This window comes from Ictalurus furcatus, chromosome 23 (genome assembly GCF_023375685.1).
Source record: "Ictalurus furcatus strain D&B chromosome 23, Billie_1.0, whole genome shotgun sequence".
NCBI lineage: Eukaryota > Metazoa > Chordata > Actinopteri > Siluriformes > Ictaluridae > Ictalurus > Ictalurus furcatus.
In genome coordinates, this window is record NC_071277.1 from 8,836,688 (window position 1) to 8,856,968 (window position 20,281).

General features: G+C 41.5%; 1 protein-coding gene across 1 annotated transcript in view; it reads left to right on the plus strand.

Annotated features, from left to right (window-relative positions):
* ctnnd2a (catenin (cadherin-associated protein), delta 2a) overlaps positions 1-20,281 on the plus strand; it is a 233,462-nt gene that overhangs the window by 192,175 nt on the left and 21,006 nt on the right. Inside the window, exons 13-15 of the mRNA XM_053611859.1 lie at positions 870-1,055; positions 9,995-10,168; positions 12,228-12,378. Coding sequence (XP_053467834.1) covers positions 870-1,055; positions 9,995-10,168; positions 12,228-12,378 — 511 coding nt within the window. The remainder of the gene's footprint in view (positions 1-869; positions 1,056-9,994; positions 10,169-12,227; positions 12,379-20,281) is intronic.

Consider the following 20,281-nt stretch of genomic DNA (forward strand, 5'->3'; position numbering starts at 1 on the left):
TTGTATACATTAATGTAATATCGTGCCTACTAGCAACTAGTGTATAGCAATTCAGGTGACTTGAGTTCAGCTGCGTAGATCAGAGAGATACGAGTAAAATGTCAATTTGACAAATTGCCGAAATTTGCTAAATATCTTCACCGAGAAATCAGGATGGAGGGTGAAATCCGTTGAAAGTCTTGGGTTGAAATGTTTCCAGATTAGCTAAGCTTGGCCTAGAGAACGTGCTGTGTTATGTCTGAAATGCCGGCGCATAATTCTGACAGTGTTTGTCTGATTACAGTCATTATTTTCATTTGCAGAGAGGCTCGTCCTCCTCGCTCGGCGACGGCAAAAACAAGCAGCCGCGGCAAGTCAGTCATTTTTCATCATAATTTCCTCACATTTATTCCCCCACTGGCCTGGCAGGCATCCCTCTCCCACTGCTGCTGTGTCTCCCTTTAATACCTCGTTAAATGGAGTGTGAGCTAAACGGCGACGGATCGGGCTTTCCCTGTTTTCCGGACGGATTTCCTTTAATTTCGTTTAAATGGACGACGGAGTATATAATTATATAATTAGACACTTTGGCATGTGTGATAGCACACCATTCTTTCTAGCGCTTTCTAGAATCTCGGATCCGTCACTGAAGGAGAACCAAGAGAACCTTTTCCGGTTTGATCAGTGATGGGGTCGATGTTTTCGATGTTGTCGATGTTTTCAGTAATGGCCGCTTAATGCGTTTGATCATTATTTGAGCGCTGACGTGCCGCAGGTCATCCTTGGTCTTCTCTTCTACACTTTTACGTGTCTGGAATATACCGGATAAACAAGATGAGTTTTCATGTCTGTGCGTTAACTCTTTTTTCTCTCTCTCTTGTTCTCCTCAGACCATAGAAAACTGTGTGTGCATCTTGAGGAACCTCTCGTACCGACTGGCAGCGGAAACTTCTCAGGGACAGCAGATGGGCACCGAAGAGCTGGACGGCCTTCTCTGCAGTGACTCCAACGGGAAGGACGGAGAGAGTTCAGGCTGCTGGGGGAAGAAGAAGAAGAAAAAGAAGGCACTGGATCAGGTGGGGATCGTGTTGGCAGGAGAGGACGAGCAATTAGCAGTGGTTTTTGTGGGTCGTGTTCATCCTGTTCCCAGTGCACTGAAAGCTTTTAGATTAGACGCCAGCAGCATTAAAACTTCAAACTCCCGGCAGTGACATGGTTGGAAATCTTATAAAAACTTTGTAGTACTAAAGATCTGTCATTTAATAAAGATTTACCCCATGTTGAGTACTCAAGGAATGTATACATTACTACTATTCTAGCTTAAAAGAGAAGAAAACGTCCTTTTCGTTCTGAGCAGAACTTTACGGCCGTGCTGGGTCGCATAATGATTGACAGTTCCGATCACTCTTATTTATTAGCTTTAATTCTTTTACTTGAGTTTGCTTTTAATGTTTAAGGTTTAATAAAGGTACACAAACAGTCATTTTTAAAGGTTTCAGTATCGGGCAACAAAATGAGGTACGATTGTGTTTTACGTGAACTCCACTGCTGCTTTCCTGTTACGGCAAGTTCAGATAATCACGCTGTGGACTTTATTATGGATTTAGAGTGGTTTATTATTATTTATTCAAATTGGCAACTTCAGTGCAAAAGTTACGGCAGTATTTATATGAGGAAAGTTATGTGTATTCGGAGTCAGGTTACGCAGCTGTGAGTTTCTGCATTTAGATTATTCAGATTACCTGCATATAGTTCAATCCGATAGAGTTGCCAGATGTTTCCTATACAGGGTTTTTCAGTAGCATCTGGATCACCGCCTTTTAACACAAAAAGCTCTCACTTTTAAGCCAGAAAAAAAATCTGACTGGAGAATGAATACTGGGTTTTATCATCATGCGTAACTGAGACATGCCTCCTTTCACACAGACTCCGCCCCGTACACATAACTCTCACATCTGTATCACTTCTGTATAGCGCTGTATAGTTTCTGAATACTGAGGTGCATAATTTTGTCATTCACTCAATTTTCTGTAACTCGTTCCTTTATTTAGCGCATCACACCCCTGTAAAAAAATAAAATAAAATAAATAAGAAATGAGAAAAGCTCATTACTCTTTCGGAGATCATTTGCATCTGCTTTAATTTCTTACAGCCTGATTTTAATGTTAAATTGCTCCTCGTGCAACTTTTGGATCGTTTGCGTTTCGGTTTCTTGTCTGGAGTTTTGTACTGTAAGCTGGCTAGTAATAATTCTGTCTGGTACAAAGGGTTCTCCAATCCAATCCAAAGTCCAATCCAAAGTCCAATCCAAAGGTGCGATGTTCTGTCATTTTGGTCACATAATAGCAATAATGTGTTCGCAGTTATCCTGTAATGAATCCTGTTTATTTAGTGTGGGTTTATTTAGGGTTTGTAGACGCACTAGAAAGAAAATGAGATGAGATAAGGGACGTCCCGTTCCAGATGTGATCGATCACAATCGTTTTGAGGCTCTCTGCCTCTGCATGAGCGCTAATTTTCTCACAGGTGGCTCACATGGCGTTTGAACCTTAGTGGAGATGACAGGATGTGGAAGCGAGCGTACTGTGGTATATCTAAGTGTGTTAAAAGGTGATGGATGAGACTAGCGCTGTAGCTTTAATCCTGGATAAATTCATCGAAATGAAATTAAACTGGTGTCCATCCATCACAGCGTTCTCTCCCGGTGAGGACACGCCACAATAAAACGCTCGGAATTCAAATATGACATCAGAGCGAACGCTCCACTGAGATCTTCTTTATTAAACGCCGCGTGAGTTTTTATTCCTATTTTTTGTAAGTCAAAGGATTGTAAATATTCCGGCGCATCTGACATCAGATCAGATTGCTAGTCTGCGTTTCATACTTAACATCTGTCCGTCCCGGTTCCCGTGTCGTCTTCTGTTCGCTGTGTTCACTCGGATTTTTTTATGAAACATTGCTGGAGTTTTTCCCTTGCCCTCTCTCACCCTCCCTCACTCTCCCTCGCCCTCTTTCGCCCTCCCTCACTCTCCCTCGCCCTCCCTCACTCTACCTCGCCCTCCCTCGCTCTACCTCGCCCTCCCTCGCCCTCCCTCACTCTCTCTCGCCCTCCCTCGCCCTCCCTCACTCTCCCTCATCCGCCCTCGCCCTCCCTCGCCCTCTCTCGTCCGCCCTCGCCCTCCCTCGCCCTCTCTCGTCCTCCCTCACTCTCCCTCGCCCTCTCTCGCCCTCCCTCGCCCTCCCTCACTCTCCCTCGCCCTCTCTCGCCCTCCCTCGCCCTCCCTCACTCTCCCTCCCTCACTCTTTCTCCCTCGCCCTCCCTCGCTCTCCCTCGCTCTCCCTTGCCCTCCCTCGCCCTCCCTCGCCCTCCCTCGCCCTCCCTCGCCCTCTCTCGCTCTCCGTCCCTCACTCTCCCTCTCTCGTCTCTCTTATTTACACACAACAGCAAAGCGAAGATGCTTCTATTAAACATTAGATTGATTTTTTTTTCCTTTTTCATGCTTGGTATTGACCTGATGTTCAGATTTAAAGATGGAGGAGGGTGAAAAATTCTGAACATGATCAACATGAAACTCAATATCATGGATGTGGTTCAGTGCGTGTGTTTAAACCTTAAGCCAATGCTAATGAAAGCGTTACTGAATATATTTTTAATGGACTCGTTAAAGATTTTAAAGTGTTCCACTCCACTTATTGTGGTCCATTTATTTATTGTTATATACATAAGACAAAACGTGGGATTTTTTTAAATAAATTTTTTTTTATGCCTCTGCCACTGGGTGGAAAAGACGTTTTTTTTAAAGACATTTATTTTATTACAATTTTTGTCATGTCTATAGACAGATGAGAAGCCTTTACTGTTATGCAGCACACATCAAAATGACAGTTATTTTGTTTGTTTGTTTTTATTTGTTTATGATGACATCATCTACATACAGAAGAGAAGGTCATTAGTGTCATTAGTGTCATTAGTGTCATGCACCACACCTGGAAAATATATATTTTTTAATCTAATTTTCTATGTACAAAAGAGGAAGACTTTATTTATTTAAGATTTTATTTTTTGATTGATAGATTTTTTTTTATAAGATAATTTTCTACATGCAGACAAGTAGTATCTTGCACTATTTTATATATGGTATAGAATTGGTTAGTATTGATTGATGTATTAATTAATTAATTTATAACTGTAGTATAGAATTGGTTAGCATTGATTGATTGGTTGGTTGATTGTTTGATTGATTGATTGATTGATCGGTGTATTAATTAATAAATGTATAATTATAATATAGAATTCGTCAGTATTGATTGATTGATTGAGCTGTATTAATAATGATAATGATAATGAGTCTTTATTGATCACATATACATTAGAGCACAGTGAAATTCTTTTCTTCACATACCCCAGCATGTCAGGAAGTTGCGGTCAGAGCACAGGGTCAGCCATGATACAGCGCCCCCTGGAGCAGAGAGGGTTAAGGGCCTTGCTCAAGGGCCCAACAGTGGCAGCTTGGCAGTGCTGAGGCTTGAACCCTCGACCTTCTGATTAGTAACCCAGATAATAAATTCATTTCTAATTATAGTATAGAATTGGTTAATATTGATTGATTGATTGATTGATTTGTTGATTGATTGGTTGGCTGGTTGGTTGATTGATTGATTGGTTGATTGATTTGTTGATTTATTGATTGATTGATTTGTTGATTGGTTGGCTGGTTGGTTGATTGATTGGTTGGTTGATTTGTTGATTGATTGATTGGTTGATTGATTGATTGGTTGATTGATTGGTTGATTGATTGATTGATCGAGCTGTATACTATATAGAAGACATTCGATCTATACAGAAGAAAATTTTTTCAGTGAGGACTGATTAAACATAGTTCATGTCTTTAATTTTCTTTTTTGTTTATTTATATTCATTTAATCTCTGCAAGTGTTGTTGTCCACAATCAGCTGTAGTTATAAAAGGCGTTTCGTCTGTAGCCGGACTCTGGCTTTTCTCTTCATCCTGCACAAGTGAGACACTTTGAAAGAGGACACCCGGGCCTGAAGGCGAACGGAGGCTAATGTACTCCGCTAAATCGTTTATCGCTGAGTGGCAGCTGGCTAGCTGACGAAATCCGGCTGAGCTCCAGGTCAGAGTTGCTAGCATTTAGCACGGTTAATTGACTGAAGGAGGAGTAAACACGATGTCTGCTAACCCAGCAGCCTCTGATGCTCCAGCTTGATTTAAACATCACAGATGTGTCAGTATCTCACTTCACCTCATCTCATCTCTTCTCAACCGTGTTTCTTATGAAAGAATCGAGTTTCTCCGAATGAAAGCTTTGCTCGGTTGTTTGAATTTGGCCTTCAGATAAAGCTGCATTCCTGTAGCAGACAGTTCTCTGTTCTCTATTCTGGTGTTTTTAAATAAGTTTTAAATAAGAGCAGTGAAGCAAACCCAATCGGATGGCCTTGACTGGCACAGTATCTGTATTCAGAATGCTCTGAATGCTGCTGCAGCACTATCGAGTTCATCAGGTACTTTCTATTGTCAGCCTTGTGGTACAAAATCCTGCGTATAAAAAATTCATCGGTAACTTTTGTTTAAACCGTTGCACCTAATAGCACCTAATGATCTCAACATGCATAAGCGTGTTAAGTGTGTTGTTACATAATAACCACATTATGTAACAAAAAAATGTAATTTTTGATCATTTATTTGTTCGTTTGTTTGTTTGTTAGCAGATACAACATGGATGGCGACAGCATCTTCATCAGTGACATTGCTTATCTCGAGATCATTTCTTTTTTCATAAATTTATGAATGAACTTATAATTAGCTGGAGCAGACGAGTGCCCGGTCAGCTTATCCTTCAAACAGTGTGTGTGTTTATCTTTACAGGAGAGGACATCAAATTAACAACAAAAAAATACAACAACACCCGCATTCTGAGGACACATTATAATTTCACGACCTTCATTTCATATCTCGCAGTTTCAATAAGCCATGTGCACGAGTCAGGGAAGCCATTTTGTTCAATTAAACCAATGATTAATGTGATCATTACAACTAGGACTATTTATGCAGTGATATAATATTGACTCCTATTAGATTTGTTTCAGTGCTCAACATCTCCTCATTCAGATATCAACATATTAGATTTTTTTTTTTCAATTGACTTTTGCTTTAATTGCTTTCAAAGAAATCAAAAAAAGATATTTCCTTCCTCGGTCCACATTTTCTATCAGGTTTAAAGGCGAGTGTTTGTGTTTAAAGTGTTTCTGGTCTAGATGATATCGATACGCCCCGCCTCCTACGCTTCTGCTCAAGAAACCTGCCAATCTGGCAACCTCTGACAACTGAATTTTATGGAGGTGAATGTAATCATCTGAACGATTGCCTTTGTGCTTGTGCGTAACCTGACTCTGAATATGAGGAACTTTCCATGTGTAAATATTCATGAAACTTTTGGACTTTTGTACAGTCACTGTATAATTTGAAAGGTCAGATAGTGTATTATAAGTTTCTATTTAATAGTAAAAAAAAATCCTGATATGAATGTTCTGAATGAATGATACGAGCTTAAAAGTTTACACCCCCAGCCCCATTTTGGAAGCGATGTAAATATTCTCTAATGTCTTGTTTGCCCATGCTTTGTCTGTGTAAATGCCTTCAGTGTTTTTCATATAAGATCTTGTTTTATGGCTTGGAAATGGAACTCACTGACACTCAAGGAGATCTAAATATTAACATTTCAGTCAGGGTAATCATTAAGTTTCATTACTTGCTCCATTGTGGGGAAGAGACAGAGCCTGGGCTTTTTATTGGCTTGTTCAAATATAAAGTTTAATTGAAAAGTACTCAATTATACCGAGACATTTATGTGTAAAAATGACCATCATTTTATATTAATGTTGTGTAAAATAGGAGTACGGCATGAATGCTAATCTGAGCGCTCGTGAACGTAATGACATGATTCGTGTCACTCGCTGAGCCAGTCTCCTCCGTGTTTGTCAGCAAATCTCGCTTTCTTTCTTTCCCAATAAACACCTGCCAGTTAGTCAGCGTTTCTATAATTACAGCATCGTGACAGTAAACGTGTCAAGTCAGTCAGACAGTCAGGTAATTACACATTCTCTCAACTCAAAAAGAATTTCTCTCATTAGATAGCGATCATTTCCTCACTACGCTCGCCGTCTCATCCTCACTGAGCGATACATCCTCAGTGTTTAGATGCCTGCTGGAAAATCTGGAGAACCTGCTGGGGTCAGTCAGTGTCTCGCTTAATGCTTGTCTGTCAGACACTTCACACCGAGGATGTGGAGGGGGAGATGAAGAGGTGCTAGCGCATTCCAGGAAGCCTGTACGTGCCACGCTGAGCTTCTGAAGCACTAATATGGCTAGACTGCTAGCTTTCAGTCGTGTAAAGCATCCAGAAATTATTTATTAAGCATGATGATTTTAAAGGGAAAAGAAATGAAGTAAATATACAGATGTCTGAAAAAAGTGTTTCTCAAAAGATTTCCCCACTTTCATAAAGAACAGGACAGCAACTTTATGAGCACTAAAATGATGTTTATAGCGTTTCATGCTTAAATTAGCTGCAGTTAATGTACCTAAGTAAAAAAAAAATAAAAAATAAAAAAGTCTACAAACCAGCTGAACGTTTGCGAGCTGTGCGTTTTTATTTATTTATATTTTTTGCATTTCATAAACAGACGAATGGAGGACTCGGGAAAATAACTAATAATCCACTGAGAACAGGAGCATATTGGACGTGTGATAGATCTGCACATAAAACCTCAGTGTTGCTGGTAAACATGCCGTTTTCAGTGGATGAAGGAAGACGGGAATAAAAATGACGCTCGGGATATAGGTGTGCTTTTTTTTACCTTAAATGAAAAATGGATTTTTCTTGCTGAACGAATCAACTTTTTTGATTCGGGTGTTTTACTGAACGACGAGGGAATACTGTTTCTCTTTACCTGTCTCTCTCTGTGTGTGACTGTCTCCCTATGTGTCTCTCTCTCTGTCTTTCCCTGTCTTTCTCTCTCTGTCTATGTCTGTCTTTCTGTCTTTCTCTGTGTGACTGTCTCCCTGTGTGTGTGTGTGTCTCTGTCTCCCTGTGTGTGTCTCTCTCTCTGTCTCTCTGTCTTTCTCTGTGTGACTTGTCTCCCTGTGTGTGTGTGTCTCTCTCTGTGTCTCTCCCTGTCTTTCTTTCTCTGTGTATGTCTGTCTCTCTGTCTTTCTCTGTGTGACTGTCTCCCTGTGTGTGCGTCTCTCTCTGTCTCTCCCTGTCTTTCTCTCTCTGTGTCTCTCACCTTCCTGTATCTCTATTTCTCTCTCCCTGCCTGTACAGTACTTCTCTCTATCTCCCTGTTTGTCTGTCATTTCCTTCCTCTCCCTGTCTCTCCCTGTCTGTCTCTCTCTCTATCTGTCTGTTTCACTCTCCATATCTCTCTCTCTGTCTGTCTCTCTGCCTGTCTCTCCCTCCTTGTCTCTCCCACATTCTCTCCTCTGTCGTCGTTCTCGCTATCTCTTTCTCTTTCCCTAACTCTCTCTATGTCTCTGTTTTCCTCTCTCTCTCTCTCTCTCTCTCTCTCTCTCTCTCTCTCTCTCTCTCTCTCTGGTGTTCTTCTTCCCTCTAGCGATTAAACGACAGAGTTGATCCCCGGAGCAGGATGAGGGAGTAAATGTGCTCTCATTAATAATGGAAAGAGATGGATGGAGAGGTTTTTTTTCACTTGTGCTGAGGTGTTTTGTGAGTGCCTGTGCCAGAAAGTAGGTCACTCCCTGAGCCTCACACTTTTTGTATTTTTTATTTTTTCAAACCGATTACCTCTCCTGCCCCCGCCTCCTACCAAAACGTCCGGTTATTTCTGATCATCTCTGTCTGGTGGAGGTTTATTTGGGTGGTGAGGTGAGAGTTTGGCGTGTTAAAGACAGCTCTAGTACACAGATTTGTTAGCCATATTAGCGCTTCAGAAGCTCAGCGTGGCGCGCACAGGCTTCCTGACATGCGCTAGCACCTCTTCATCTCCCCCTCCTCATCCTCGGTGTGAAGTGTCTGACAGACAAGCGTTAAGTGAGACACAGTATTACTGCATCTGCTCTGCTGAACACGTCCAGGCTAGCATGCCTGTTTGAGCACTAACAATGTCTGTATTTTCAAACCGTCTCTTTTTTTCTTTATTTTTCTTTTCAGACGTCATGTCACGACAATGTAACATAATTCTTTTGTCAGATTTGTCATTCATCTTTAATTGCTCCAAATCCAAAATAATCCTTCATACATGTCAATGGATTTAAACAGATCTATTGCAGGAAGAGACCCTTTAAAGTCCTAAAGAAGGTAAAGGAGGTGTGGCCTCACTGACTGTCAGGCCTAATGAATAAAGTGATGGAGGCGTGGCCTTTGAGCCTTGTGAAGAAGTAAGAAGGCTCTTTCCAAGGAGGCGTGACTTCTGTATCTGTCAGTCTTGGTGAAGACAGTGAAGGAGGCTTGGCCATTGCGTATGTCAGTGTCTGTCGGTCTCAGTAAGGGAGGTGAAGGAATCGTAGCCTTTGCGTCTGTCAGTGTCAGTGAAGGAGATGAAGCAGGTATGGCTTCTGTGTATTTCAGTCACGGCAAAGGAGACGTGGCCTGTGTGTCTGTCAGTGAAGGAGGCGTGTCCTATGTGTCTGTCAGTGTCAGTGAAGGAGTCGTGGCCTTTGCGTCTGTCACTGTAAGTGAAGGAGATGAAGAAGGCGTGGCTTCTGTGTATGTCAGTCTCAGTAAGGGAGGTGAAGGAGACGTGGCCTATATGTGTGTCAGTGAAGGAGGCGTGGCCTATGTGTCTGTCAGTCTCAGTAAGGGAGGTGAAGGAGACGTGGCCTATATGTGTGTCAGTCTCAGTGAAGGAGGTGTGGCCTATGTGTCTGTCCGTCTCAGTGAAGGAGGCGTGGCCTGTGTCTGCATCATATGCTATTGTCTCTGACTTCTTTGGCTGTAGTCTCTTAAATCTGATCTCTGTCTGTCTCCTCCTGCAGTGGGATGGTGTAGGCCCTCTCTCTGACACGGCTGAGCCTCCCAAAGGAATCCAGATGTTGTGGCATCCCTCCATCGTGAAGCCGTACCTCTTGCTGCTCTCTGAGTGCTCGAATCCGGACACGCTGGAGGGAGCAGCCGGAGCACTGCAGAACCTGGCTGCAGGGAGCTGGAAGGTAAATCCGCATAAACTAAAACTTGTTTGAATTAAATTGAATGTAACTGTATGCAGATAAAAACTTAAATGTGACTTTTTGCTGAAGAACACTACAGGATATGCAGCTATAGGAAAACAATCAACTGCCAGATGGTAAAAAGGCCACATGATTTTATTGTAATGCATCTTCAAAACAGCAATTTGTGGTTCTAAATCTGTAATAATCGCATAATTGTGAAGATCATTTAGAAAAATTGTGATTTGCAAAAATATTCCAGTGCAGTAGACTTGGCGGATTTATTCATTTCAGAATTTTATTTACATTTTTATGGCCCTGAAATAAACCACACCCCCAGCTACAATACAGCTTGTCTGCCCCACCCCTTTACCTTAAAAGGCAGCTCATAAGGATCATGTGCTTTTACAAATAAATGCTTGGGTTTGACTGGAGGGAAGATGGAGAATTGTCAGTGTTTTTCAATGCCGTTGTAGTTAATTTCTCAGACAGCAGGGGGGGGGGGTGTCTCTTAAAATAACAAACTGCCCCATTACATTTGATCTGTGAGCCAAAATCGGTGCAAATTCTTTATACAATGAAGTATGAACAACGGATCCCAGGCAAGTCATTATTGAACGTAATTTCATAAATTCCAGTCATTTCAGAAATGTTTTAATTCACCACTTCGTTTAATTCATCCACCTCGATGGTTTCTGCTCCGTGTCTGCTGCAAACACTCGAGGCAAATTTTCCGCCAAGGGAGAACCGGAGTGTGTTTACTAAGCGCGAGGCACGAGCATGGAGGAGGAAGTGTGAAATTGGGAATCGCTTTCTTCTCTCAGATGCTTAAAAGAGTGTGAGGAAAATCTTCCTCACACTCTTTCTCTCTCTATTTTCTTCATTGAGCCTTCCTTGCATCTCTCTCTCTCTCTCTCTCTCTCTCTCTCTCTCTCTCTTTTCCTGAGACCAAATCTCACATCTCACATTAGTTCTGTTGTTAGAACACCATAATCTGTCCAAAGTGGTGCTGCTGGACCGATCAATACGCTCCGGGCAGGGAGTTAAGAGATGGAGAGATGGAGAGAGAGAGAGAGAGAGAGAAATCAGGTGTGGGATGAGCCTTAAAGTCCTGTAACTTCCAGAGCTTTTGCTTCACACGGACTTAAACTTACTCATGGTGGGTTAAATGAGAAAGTCCACCTCAGTGTGACAGTGTGTGTATAAAGAGAGATCTGAGACACTAGCTTCTCCTTGTTAAGTCTGTTTTCTTAGGATCCTATATTTGGCACAAAAAAAGCCTGTGTCTTAAAAGTTAATACACCCTTAAATTTGGAGACATGGAGAGATGTCCAGAAATGGGCGTGTCTTGATGTGTGTCTGTTCCACGTGTACTACACACACCACGTTTTAACGCAAAGTGATGGTTTGATGCTTATTATTAGTGCTTGCTGTAGGATGCGTAGCCACTTAGGATCATTAGTAGGTCACATGACTATCACATGTCTGTAGGATGTACTTGCCCTGCGAACACCATAACTTGACCTGCTTGAATAATTGCTTAAAACGGCTTCATGAATGTGAAATATAAATAAAGCACGATAAATATTAGGAAACTTCACTCTTGTATTAAGATCTCGATAGTTAACTATCTTAGCGTGGGCTTTGACTCTCTGGCTGTTCCAGTAAGGCAGTGTACATCTGTACAAATCAGATCTAGAGCCCTATTTGGATGGGATGCGTTTCACTCTATGATGATATGATGATAATAATTATCTGTTTAACACACCTTCTTGTTGTATTTGGATAAACTAGCATTTATTTTATGATTAAGGAGCTGATAGCAGTACAACTCCTCATTCATTTTTTTATTTTATTCTTTGTCTAATTTGTTTTAACCGTTTATGTAATGTGCTTATTCTAACATGTTTTAGCTATATATTGAATGATATTCTTATATGAAGCAAGTGTGTACATAAAAAGATTTTAAAATAATTTAAACAAATTTTTTTAATCTATTTTAGTGTTTCTGTGTGCGTTTTTTTTGTTTGTTTGTTTGTTGTTGTTGTTTTTTTCACTTCAGTGGTCAGTCTACATCCGTGCAGCGGTGAGAAAAGAGAAAGGCCTGCCGATCCTCGTGGAGCTCTTGAGGATAGATAATGATCGTGTGGTGTGTGCCGTGGCTACGGCGTTACGAAACATGGCCTTAGACGTCAGAAATAAAGAGTTAATCGGTAAGTCCTTCTTCTTTGTTTTGCGTTGCTTTAATGCAGTGAGTCCGGCTGAGAGATTTTAGTGTTTTCTTCACTGGATTACTCCGAGCGTGACCGGATGTGAATATGAACTACAGGCGTTTACATTTTACTGCATCTTGGGCAGCTTGTTATTCTCGGGAAGAAACAAAGCAAAGCAGTGAGCGTTTGTCGTGTTGTTAGCAGGCTAATTAAACGTAGTCGTCAGGTGTGAAAACATAATTGAATCCAATTACAAGCTGCTTTTGAACACTGGGATCACAGAAGCAGGTTAGTTTTTGTTCCATAACTCTGATTCGAGATCAATCTGATTAACACGGCAGGCTCCGGAGGAGCTCAATGTGACAACCCACATAAATGACTAAACATTTAAAGAAGAAGGATTCGATCTTTTTATAGATGTTTATGCTAATTAGGCTGCTCCAAGAACTCCACAGTTCTTAATAGACGAGATGAGCCAACTGACATATGAATGTGAAATGATCGAGAACTCTCTGATATTAAATGGCAAGCCTTGAAAGCCCCGCCCCCTTTCTCCACCATCTCATTCACCTCAACTCGATTTTCCCGCAGCGCTCGCGCTCGCGTTCTGTCACAGTAAATGGAGAATGTTCCGAGTTCATTCATGTGAAATAAATCAAATCTATCAATGTATAATTATCCTAGCTAAAGTTAGGCAGGTATATAGTTGACATCAGTTAAAGCAAATAATTAAGTATGGTTGAAATACATTTTTTTTAAAGCCACTTTTGTTTTTGAACTGAAAGAGAAAAACGTTTGACTGAAAAGAAAGATGAAATAAATAGAAGTGTCAAATCGAACACTTTACACGTCATTTTAATAGTAATGTAACGCAGTTTGAGCGGATTAACAGCGAAAATATCGGCCATGTAGAAAGATTTGACGGTTTGGGTGAAATATAATATACCTCGCGGTGTGAGGGATTTGTAAAAGGAGTATATATATAAAAAAAAAAACATACTCTGTTATTCTGTTATTAAAAACTGCATTTATCGATTTGGAGCTTGAGGTTGTTTCTGACTGACTTTGAAGCTCAAAGTGCTATTTCAGGATCCTGTTCTTCACCCGTTGCTGAACAAACGCAAGATAAAATGACTCGAAGGTCCAACAATCAATTTTTTTTTTTATGCCTTACTTGTAGAGATAACCTGGAAGATTTGTAGAACATGATTAAAACATGCCTTAGCAAGTCACTGAGGAAAGAAAAAGTTAGAGTACTGGCTTGTTTGTCTTCGGATATTCATCCTGTCAGTCATTCTATAGGCTCTTTACTCTATAGGCCAACGTAGATCCTAGGGGCGGAGCTTCATGAACAGTTAGAGACCTTTTGTGGATTTAAGAAGACTTATCTTACCTAATGCACTTTTAAATCAGATTTACTAACCGTAGTAATTCCAAACTAGCTTAACTCACCTGAGAGCGTAATTCTGGTTTATCCTGATACAGGTATACAGAGTTCACTGCCGCATCAACCAAGTGAATGAACAATCTACTCAAAATATATCTTTTTTGCTTTCTCTATAATTCGGTCAATCCTGAAATTCTCTCGGTGACATCGCTAACGCAGTATTGATCTGTCTGTAATGTACTTGCGTTCCCGGCAGGCCCCCGGGGCGTCTCCATGGCGACGGCGCTCCCGTTACAGCCCGGCGGTTTTTCCGAGGGGTTTTTCTCTGTGAGCGTTTGAGCTTGGAGAGCTTTACTTCCCGAATCTTTTGACTAATAATCAGCACCTGGATTTACACGTTAGATGAAGCTGCTGCGCCGGGAATCGACTGCTCTCCCCTGTGCAGCGGCAACAATAGCAAATCCGAATTCTGATCAGGATGACTTGTTTGGTGTGAACGTATCCATAGCAACACCATTTAAAAAAAAAAAAAAACTTTCCTTGTCATGCCAGCATGTCCACTTGAACTCCGCGGTTCGTGTCTGTGGATGAGAAACGCGCAGAAATAAAAGACGTCATTATAACGTTGAGTTTGAAGCTGTGGATGAAATGGTGCTTTGATGAGTGAAAGTACCAGGCTTTATTGTTTATGACTCTGCGCGTAGATATGAAGTAGAACACGAGCTGGAGCCTTTTTTTTTATTGATTTGAAATTGAAGTGCTGTGCTTTAAAAGGTTGAACGACGAGACGGACTAGTCTGTCCGCCTGTCTGTCTGTCCGTCCATTCAAAATTGAGTGTTCGGTTCCGTCGATGCTAGCGCTTTATTTTGGTCAAGTCGAAAACGAGATAAAATATATGTTTTTAAAGGAGATTAGAACAATTCTGTCTGCAACGTTGATATTTTTGTATTTCGCCTCTTTGCCACTGAGCTCTCTCAGGGTTTGCAGAAGATGGCATCAGCTCATCAGGAGTAAGGAGAGGAGGCGAGAAAAGTGCTCCAGAGTGATGTTAATTTGGGCTTTCTGTGAAAACACAGCATCTGACTCTCCTTGTGGGATCGAGAGAGAGAGAGAAGAGAGAGACAGAGAGAGTGCAGAGGGAAGGCAAAAAGTCACTGGAGTGGAAAATGGAGGAGAACAAAGGGCAGACATGGAGCGAGAGCAAGAGAATTCAAGCTCAGATCTGAGTCAGTTCCATCAAGGACAAGGTGACTTCAGGATAGAGATGTACATCTCAAATATCAGCATCATGTAGCAATGGAGAGGTTTTTTTCCACCAAAACGTCACTACAGTAAAGTCTAGCCACTCGGCGGCCATCTTGGATGTGTAATGGCTGTTCAAATCTGACTGGAATGGTGTAAAAAATAAGGTCTGATAAAACAAAAGGTTGCTTGGCTACTACACAGTGGAATGTTTTTTTTGTTTCGCAAACATCCCTCCCAGCTTTTTATCGAGAGGCGGAGCTTACAGTGTGTAATACAGCGTAATACCTGCCCCGTTCCTAATTTAAAAGAGGTAAATATCGACTCGTGTAAAGTTGAAAAGTTATGTCACTATTTCCGCTGGGAATGTTTTCAGACTCGTGCACATAATTCACACGTGGTGGTCATTTGGCTTCTTTATTATATTTCGTAAATTGGAATAAAAGGAAGGTGTTAAACACAGACAGGAAATGAATGCATTAGCTGTTGTTTTCAGCTTCTCCTTACAAAAACAAGGCTGATAAATCAAGAACATGGAGGAGTGCCTGCACGCGTTCAGGTCTTGTTTGTTCCTTAAGCATGCAAATTCCTAAACAGATTCTGTCTTCCTCCTCGGTTCTTTAATCCCAGAGTTTTGCCTGACGCTGATTTATGTGAGAATATAAACCGCGACAGGCCTCCGAGCGAGCTACAGGGGATAAAACTCTGGAATAAAACTCCTCCACTTCAGTTCAGGCATATCAAAAACACCCACACCTTTCTGTAGCTCAACTCCAAATATGAAGAAAAAAAAACCCTCTCCAAACTTTTCAGTACAAAAGTTCTTCAGGTGTTTCTGTCAAACACTCGTGGTGGCAGTGTGAGGAAATTGACCATGCAGAGGCACGTACGTTTGTGGAGCCTCGGTAGAAAAGCTGGCTCGATTTGACAGGAATGTTTGAAGTTTGTGTTTCGGTTAGCAGTGGGATTTGGGACGCTTGTCGCAAAATGGCCAGAATTTGAGCGGATAGGGAAGGGATTTGAAAGTGTAATCCTGTTCCCGATGACCGGAGGAGTCATATTCGGCTGCCAGTTGGGAGAAGAATGTTCTGGCTTTATCGGAACGGATGAGAAATTCCTTTCAGAGGATTAAACGGAGATACAGGAAAAGATCTTAAGATAGAATTACTAATCATGTGCAAGTGTGTCAATCCGATCCATCCATTCATCCATTCAACTCATCTATCTATCCATCTCATCCATCCATCGCCATCTACCCACCCATCCATTCATCCATCCATTTAATGAATTCGAACCACCAAACCCTCCTCTGCGTTAATCCAATTCATCCAATCCAATCTCTCCGATCCAATTCATTGAGCCATCCATCCATCTCATCCATCCATCCCTTCTATCCATCCATCCATTAACTTGATCAACTTAACCCGTTCATCCCATACATCCATCCATCAATCCTTCCCATCCAGTCATCCAATTCATCAAATCCAATCTGTCCAGTCTAATTAATGGATCCATCCTCCCATCCGTCCATTCATCCATCCATTTAATGAATTTGATCTATCCATCCCATACATCCACCCATCCTTCCCATACATTCATCCAATTCATCCGATCTGATTAATTGTTCCATCCATCCCTCTATTCATCCATCCATTCATTTGATCAATTCAGTCCATTCATCCCATCCATCCTCCATTCTTCAGTCTTTCCCAGCCGTTCATCCAGTTCATCCAACCTGATCTGACCAAACTAATACAATGAGCCATCCAACCAACCATCCCATCTATCCATTCATCTATTCATTTGATCAATTCAATCCATTCATCCATACATCCATCCATCAATCCTTCCCATCCATCCATCCAATTCATCCAATCTAATCTGTCCAATCGAATTCATTGTACCCTCCATCCATCCAATCTGACACCCACTTTTTTCCACAGCTATCTAATTTCCAGCAGATGGATGTCTGGAGCATGTCCTGATGATGACATTAAGGGAAATATCACTTTATCAGCAGCGTGTCTAAACCTAAACCTAGCCTTATTAAAGCAATATTCCTCGGCTCATTATCAGTCTGCCGTCTCTCCCTCCGTCTGCCAGTCTGCATTTTTTTTTCATTTCATATCCTCCATCAGGTGGCTCGTGTTTAATTGAAGCTTCAAAGGGTGAATTTTCCCAACGTCGGCTTATCGAGCGTATTCTTTTTATCCTGCGCAACAGACATCAAAGGTGGTAATGGGAAGAGATTGTGCCGGTGTGAAATCCACCTCACCTTTCACTCCCCCCCCCCCCCCCCTTCATACGAGGGCAGTGCGGCACTCGGTTCGACTCGCTCACCTCACTGTCCTTTATTATCAGCCTGGTTTAAAAATGTGCCACCAACATGTACGTTGTTTCTTTATAATCTCTGCTTTGCAGAAGCTGAGCGTCTAAGCTAAGCGTCTAAGCTAAGCGTCTAAGCTAAGCGTCTAAGCTATGCGTCTAAGCTAAGCGTCTAAGCTAAGCATCTAAGCTAAGCATCTAAGCTAAGCATCTAAGCTAAGCGTCTGTTTTCATTGCTGGTCTCACATCAGATTCCAGAAAAACTCCTCATATTATGATATGAACTTTAATGAGAAAGCAATTTGACTCTGAATCACCTCGCCTCTTAGAAGTGAACCGAACATAGTTATTGGGTTGGGTTGTAGCTTTTTTTCGGTAGATATGAGCTGCTAAATTTAGCCAAAGGGCCAAGCTGTAGTTCTGCTGAAATTCCACGTGTTCTGGAGATTCGGATAAACACAAAGAGAAGATAAACTAAACTCAAAATGTGATACACAAAATATTTTCAACTAGTTACTTGTATAATTATAAATCTAATCCCGACAGGAACTAACCTGTCTCATGGATGTTCCATAACATTAAATGTAACTATAAATCCGTCATTAATAAATAACGCATACCAATCATTGGTAAATTGTTGCCGTATAAGAGGAATACAACAACGGATTCAGCTACACCACCTGTCACACATGGAGTGTATTATTTCTTACTAAATATACACATCAACGGAAGAAGAAACCCATTTTTTTCTGGGATATTCTCATCCCAGAACCTGCAGAGACACACTGTTAAATTGGATTAAAAGCCCTTGCTGAGCAAGGAGCAAAATATAACACTGACATCTCACCATTTCTTCCTCTCGCACTCCTGCGCTCTGTGGAAGTGTCACGGAGGTGAGTGTATTTCTGGAGCTCTTTGCGCTCTTTGCGCTCTTGTCGATGATGACCCACGCATGCGTAGCCTGATTGCCTATTTTGTGCTAGAATGGGCTTTTATAGGATGGAGAGTTAGCACTCTACTCTGATTAGCACCGAGCCCTCGTCTCTCTGAGAGCACAAGGGTGATCCACTCCACAGAGTCAAGGTTGGCCAAAGTGTCACGTGCAATACACCTCGATCGAACAATCGCCGGCCCACAGAGCGACCCTCCACGTCTGTGATGGAGAGAGCAAATGTGTCGTCAGGAACACTTTTTACACTTCTGTTTTTGATACGTTCACCTTGAAAGGTGTGTCTAGAACTGGTGAGTTCATTCGGAAATGTTGACGTGAATCCATTCGCCGGGCGACTGATCATTATTACGTCTCCACGAATCAGGAGTCATTTTTTTAAGTAAGGCGCAAAACACAGCAATAATTCTTAGTTGTTAGCACGTTCGCCTCACACCTCCAGTGTCGGGGGTTCGATTCCCACCATGGCCCTGTGTGTGTGGAGTTTGCATGTTCTCCCCATGCTGCGGGGGTTTCCTCCGGGTACTCAGGTTTCCTCCCCCAGTCCAAAGACATGCATGGTAGGCTGATTGGCATGTCCAAAGTGTCCGTAGTGTATGAATGGGTGTGTGAGTGTGTATGTGATTGTGCCCTGCGATGGATTGGCACCCTGTCCAGGGTGTACCCCGCCTTGTGCCCCATGCTCCCTGGGATAGACTCCAGGTTTCCCCATGACCCTGAAAAGGATAAGCGGTATAGAAGATGGATGGATGGATGGACATACTTTTTATCAATTTATAGTTACATTTACTGTAGTGGAGCGTCTGTGAAGCGAGTCAGTTCCTGTTCTCACTTACGTTACAGCAGCTATAAACACTCGTTCCCTCTCCAGCCCTCTCTTTATTCTCTCTCTCTTTATTCTCTCTCTCGAAGTTAACATAACTCTCCAGATAAACAGATTAATTTATATTATTAAGATTTCCGACATCTTCAGGACAGAGAAGTTTACACTTCTTTGCGGTTTTTCTCGGTAACACGACAAGCTGCAGTTGTTATCTTATTAACTTTAAATGAGAGACGACTGTTTATAGCGGCTATAATGTTAAGCGATAACAGGAATGAACATGTTTCATTGACATTCCACCACATTCAATTGGTAAATTGCTGTGCTATAAGAGGAATAATACATTTTTAAAACCCCTCAGGACATGCTGCTTCATCCCACCACCCTGGTGTTGATTACTTACCTATAAATAATAAGTATAACAGCGCTTTATTGTAATATCAGTTATCAGGTATTTCCTGGGTCCATCCAGCAACGCGTGAAATACTGGATTAAAATCAGTGTAAATTACAGGATGAAATGATCGCGTTGATGTCTCTGCAGATCAGACATTAAAGCCACAAATTCTTTTTTTTCCTGCCCAAGCTTCATCCGTGGTGAAATATCTCTGTCCTGCTGATCGAGGGGCCTACAGATTGTCCTCTCCGGCAAAAAAGAGCACATTGCCTGCGAGAACAAGATAAGGCCACACCAATTAACTCGGAGCTCGCTGATGAGAAATTGGGGCCGTTTTGAAAAAGATTCATGCTTCACAAGGTCCATGAGAAAAACAATGCCTGTGTTTCTCAGTTTGGAATTAGGAATGAGAACTTAAACATCTGAGGTTCATTTTATTAGCGGAATCCTTCAGTACAGTGAGAAGTGAGAAGCGTTTCAGAGGTCAAAGTTCACTCTAACACACTACACTAACACACTTTCTTTTTGGGTTTGTTCGTATGTCATTTTGTTGTTGTTGTTGTTTTGTTCAGGATAAAAATTTGGATCGTATCATTATTAAACTTGTTATTGTTAATAGTTGTTAACTTAGTGAGGTACACTATTTTATCCCTGAGTTCATTTCTAACGTGCGGTTCATTTTAATTATTTAAACTTTAAAGCTGTGTTCATGTTATTTAGTTTTTTTTGTTTCTTTCTTGCATTCATACACATTGTTTTGTAGATAAAATGTAGACATAA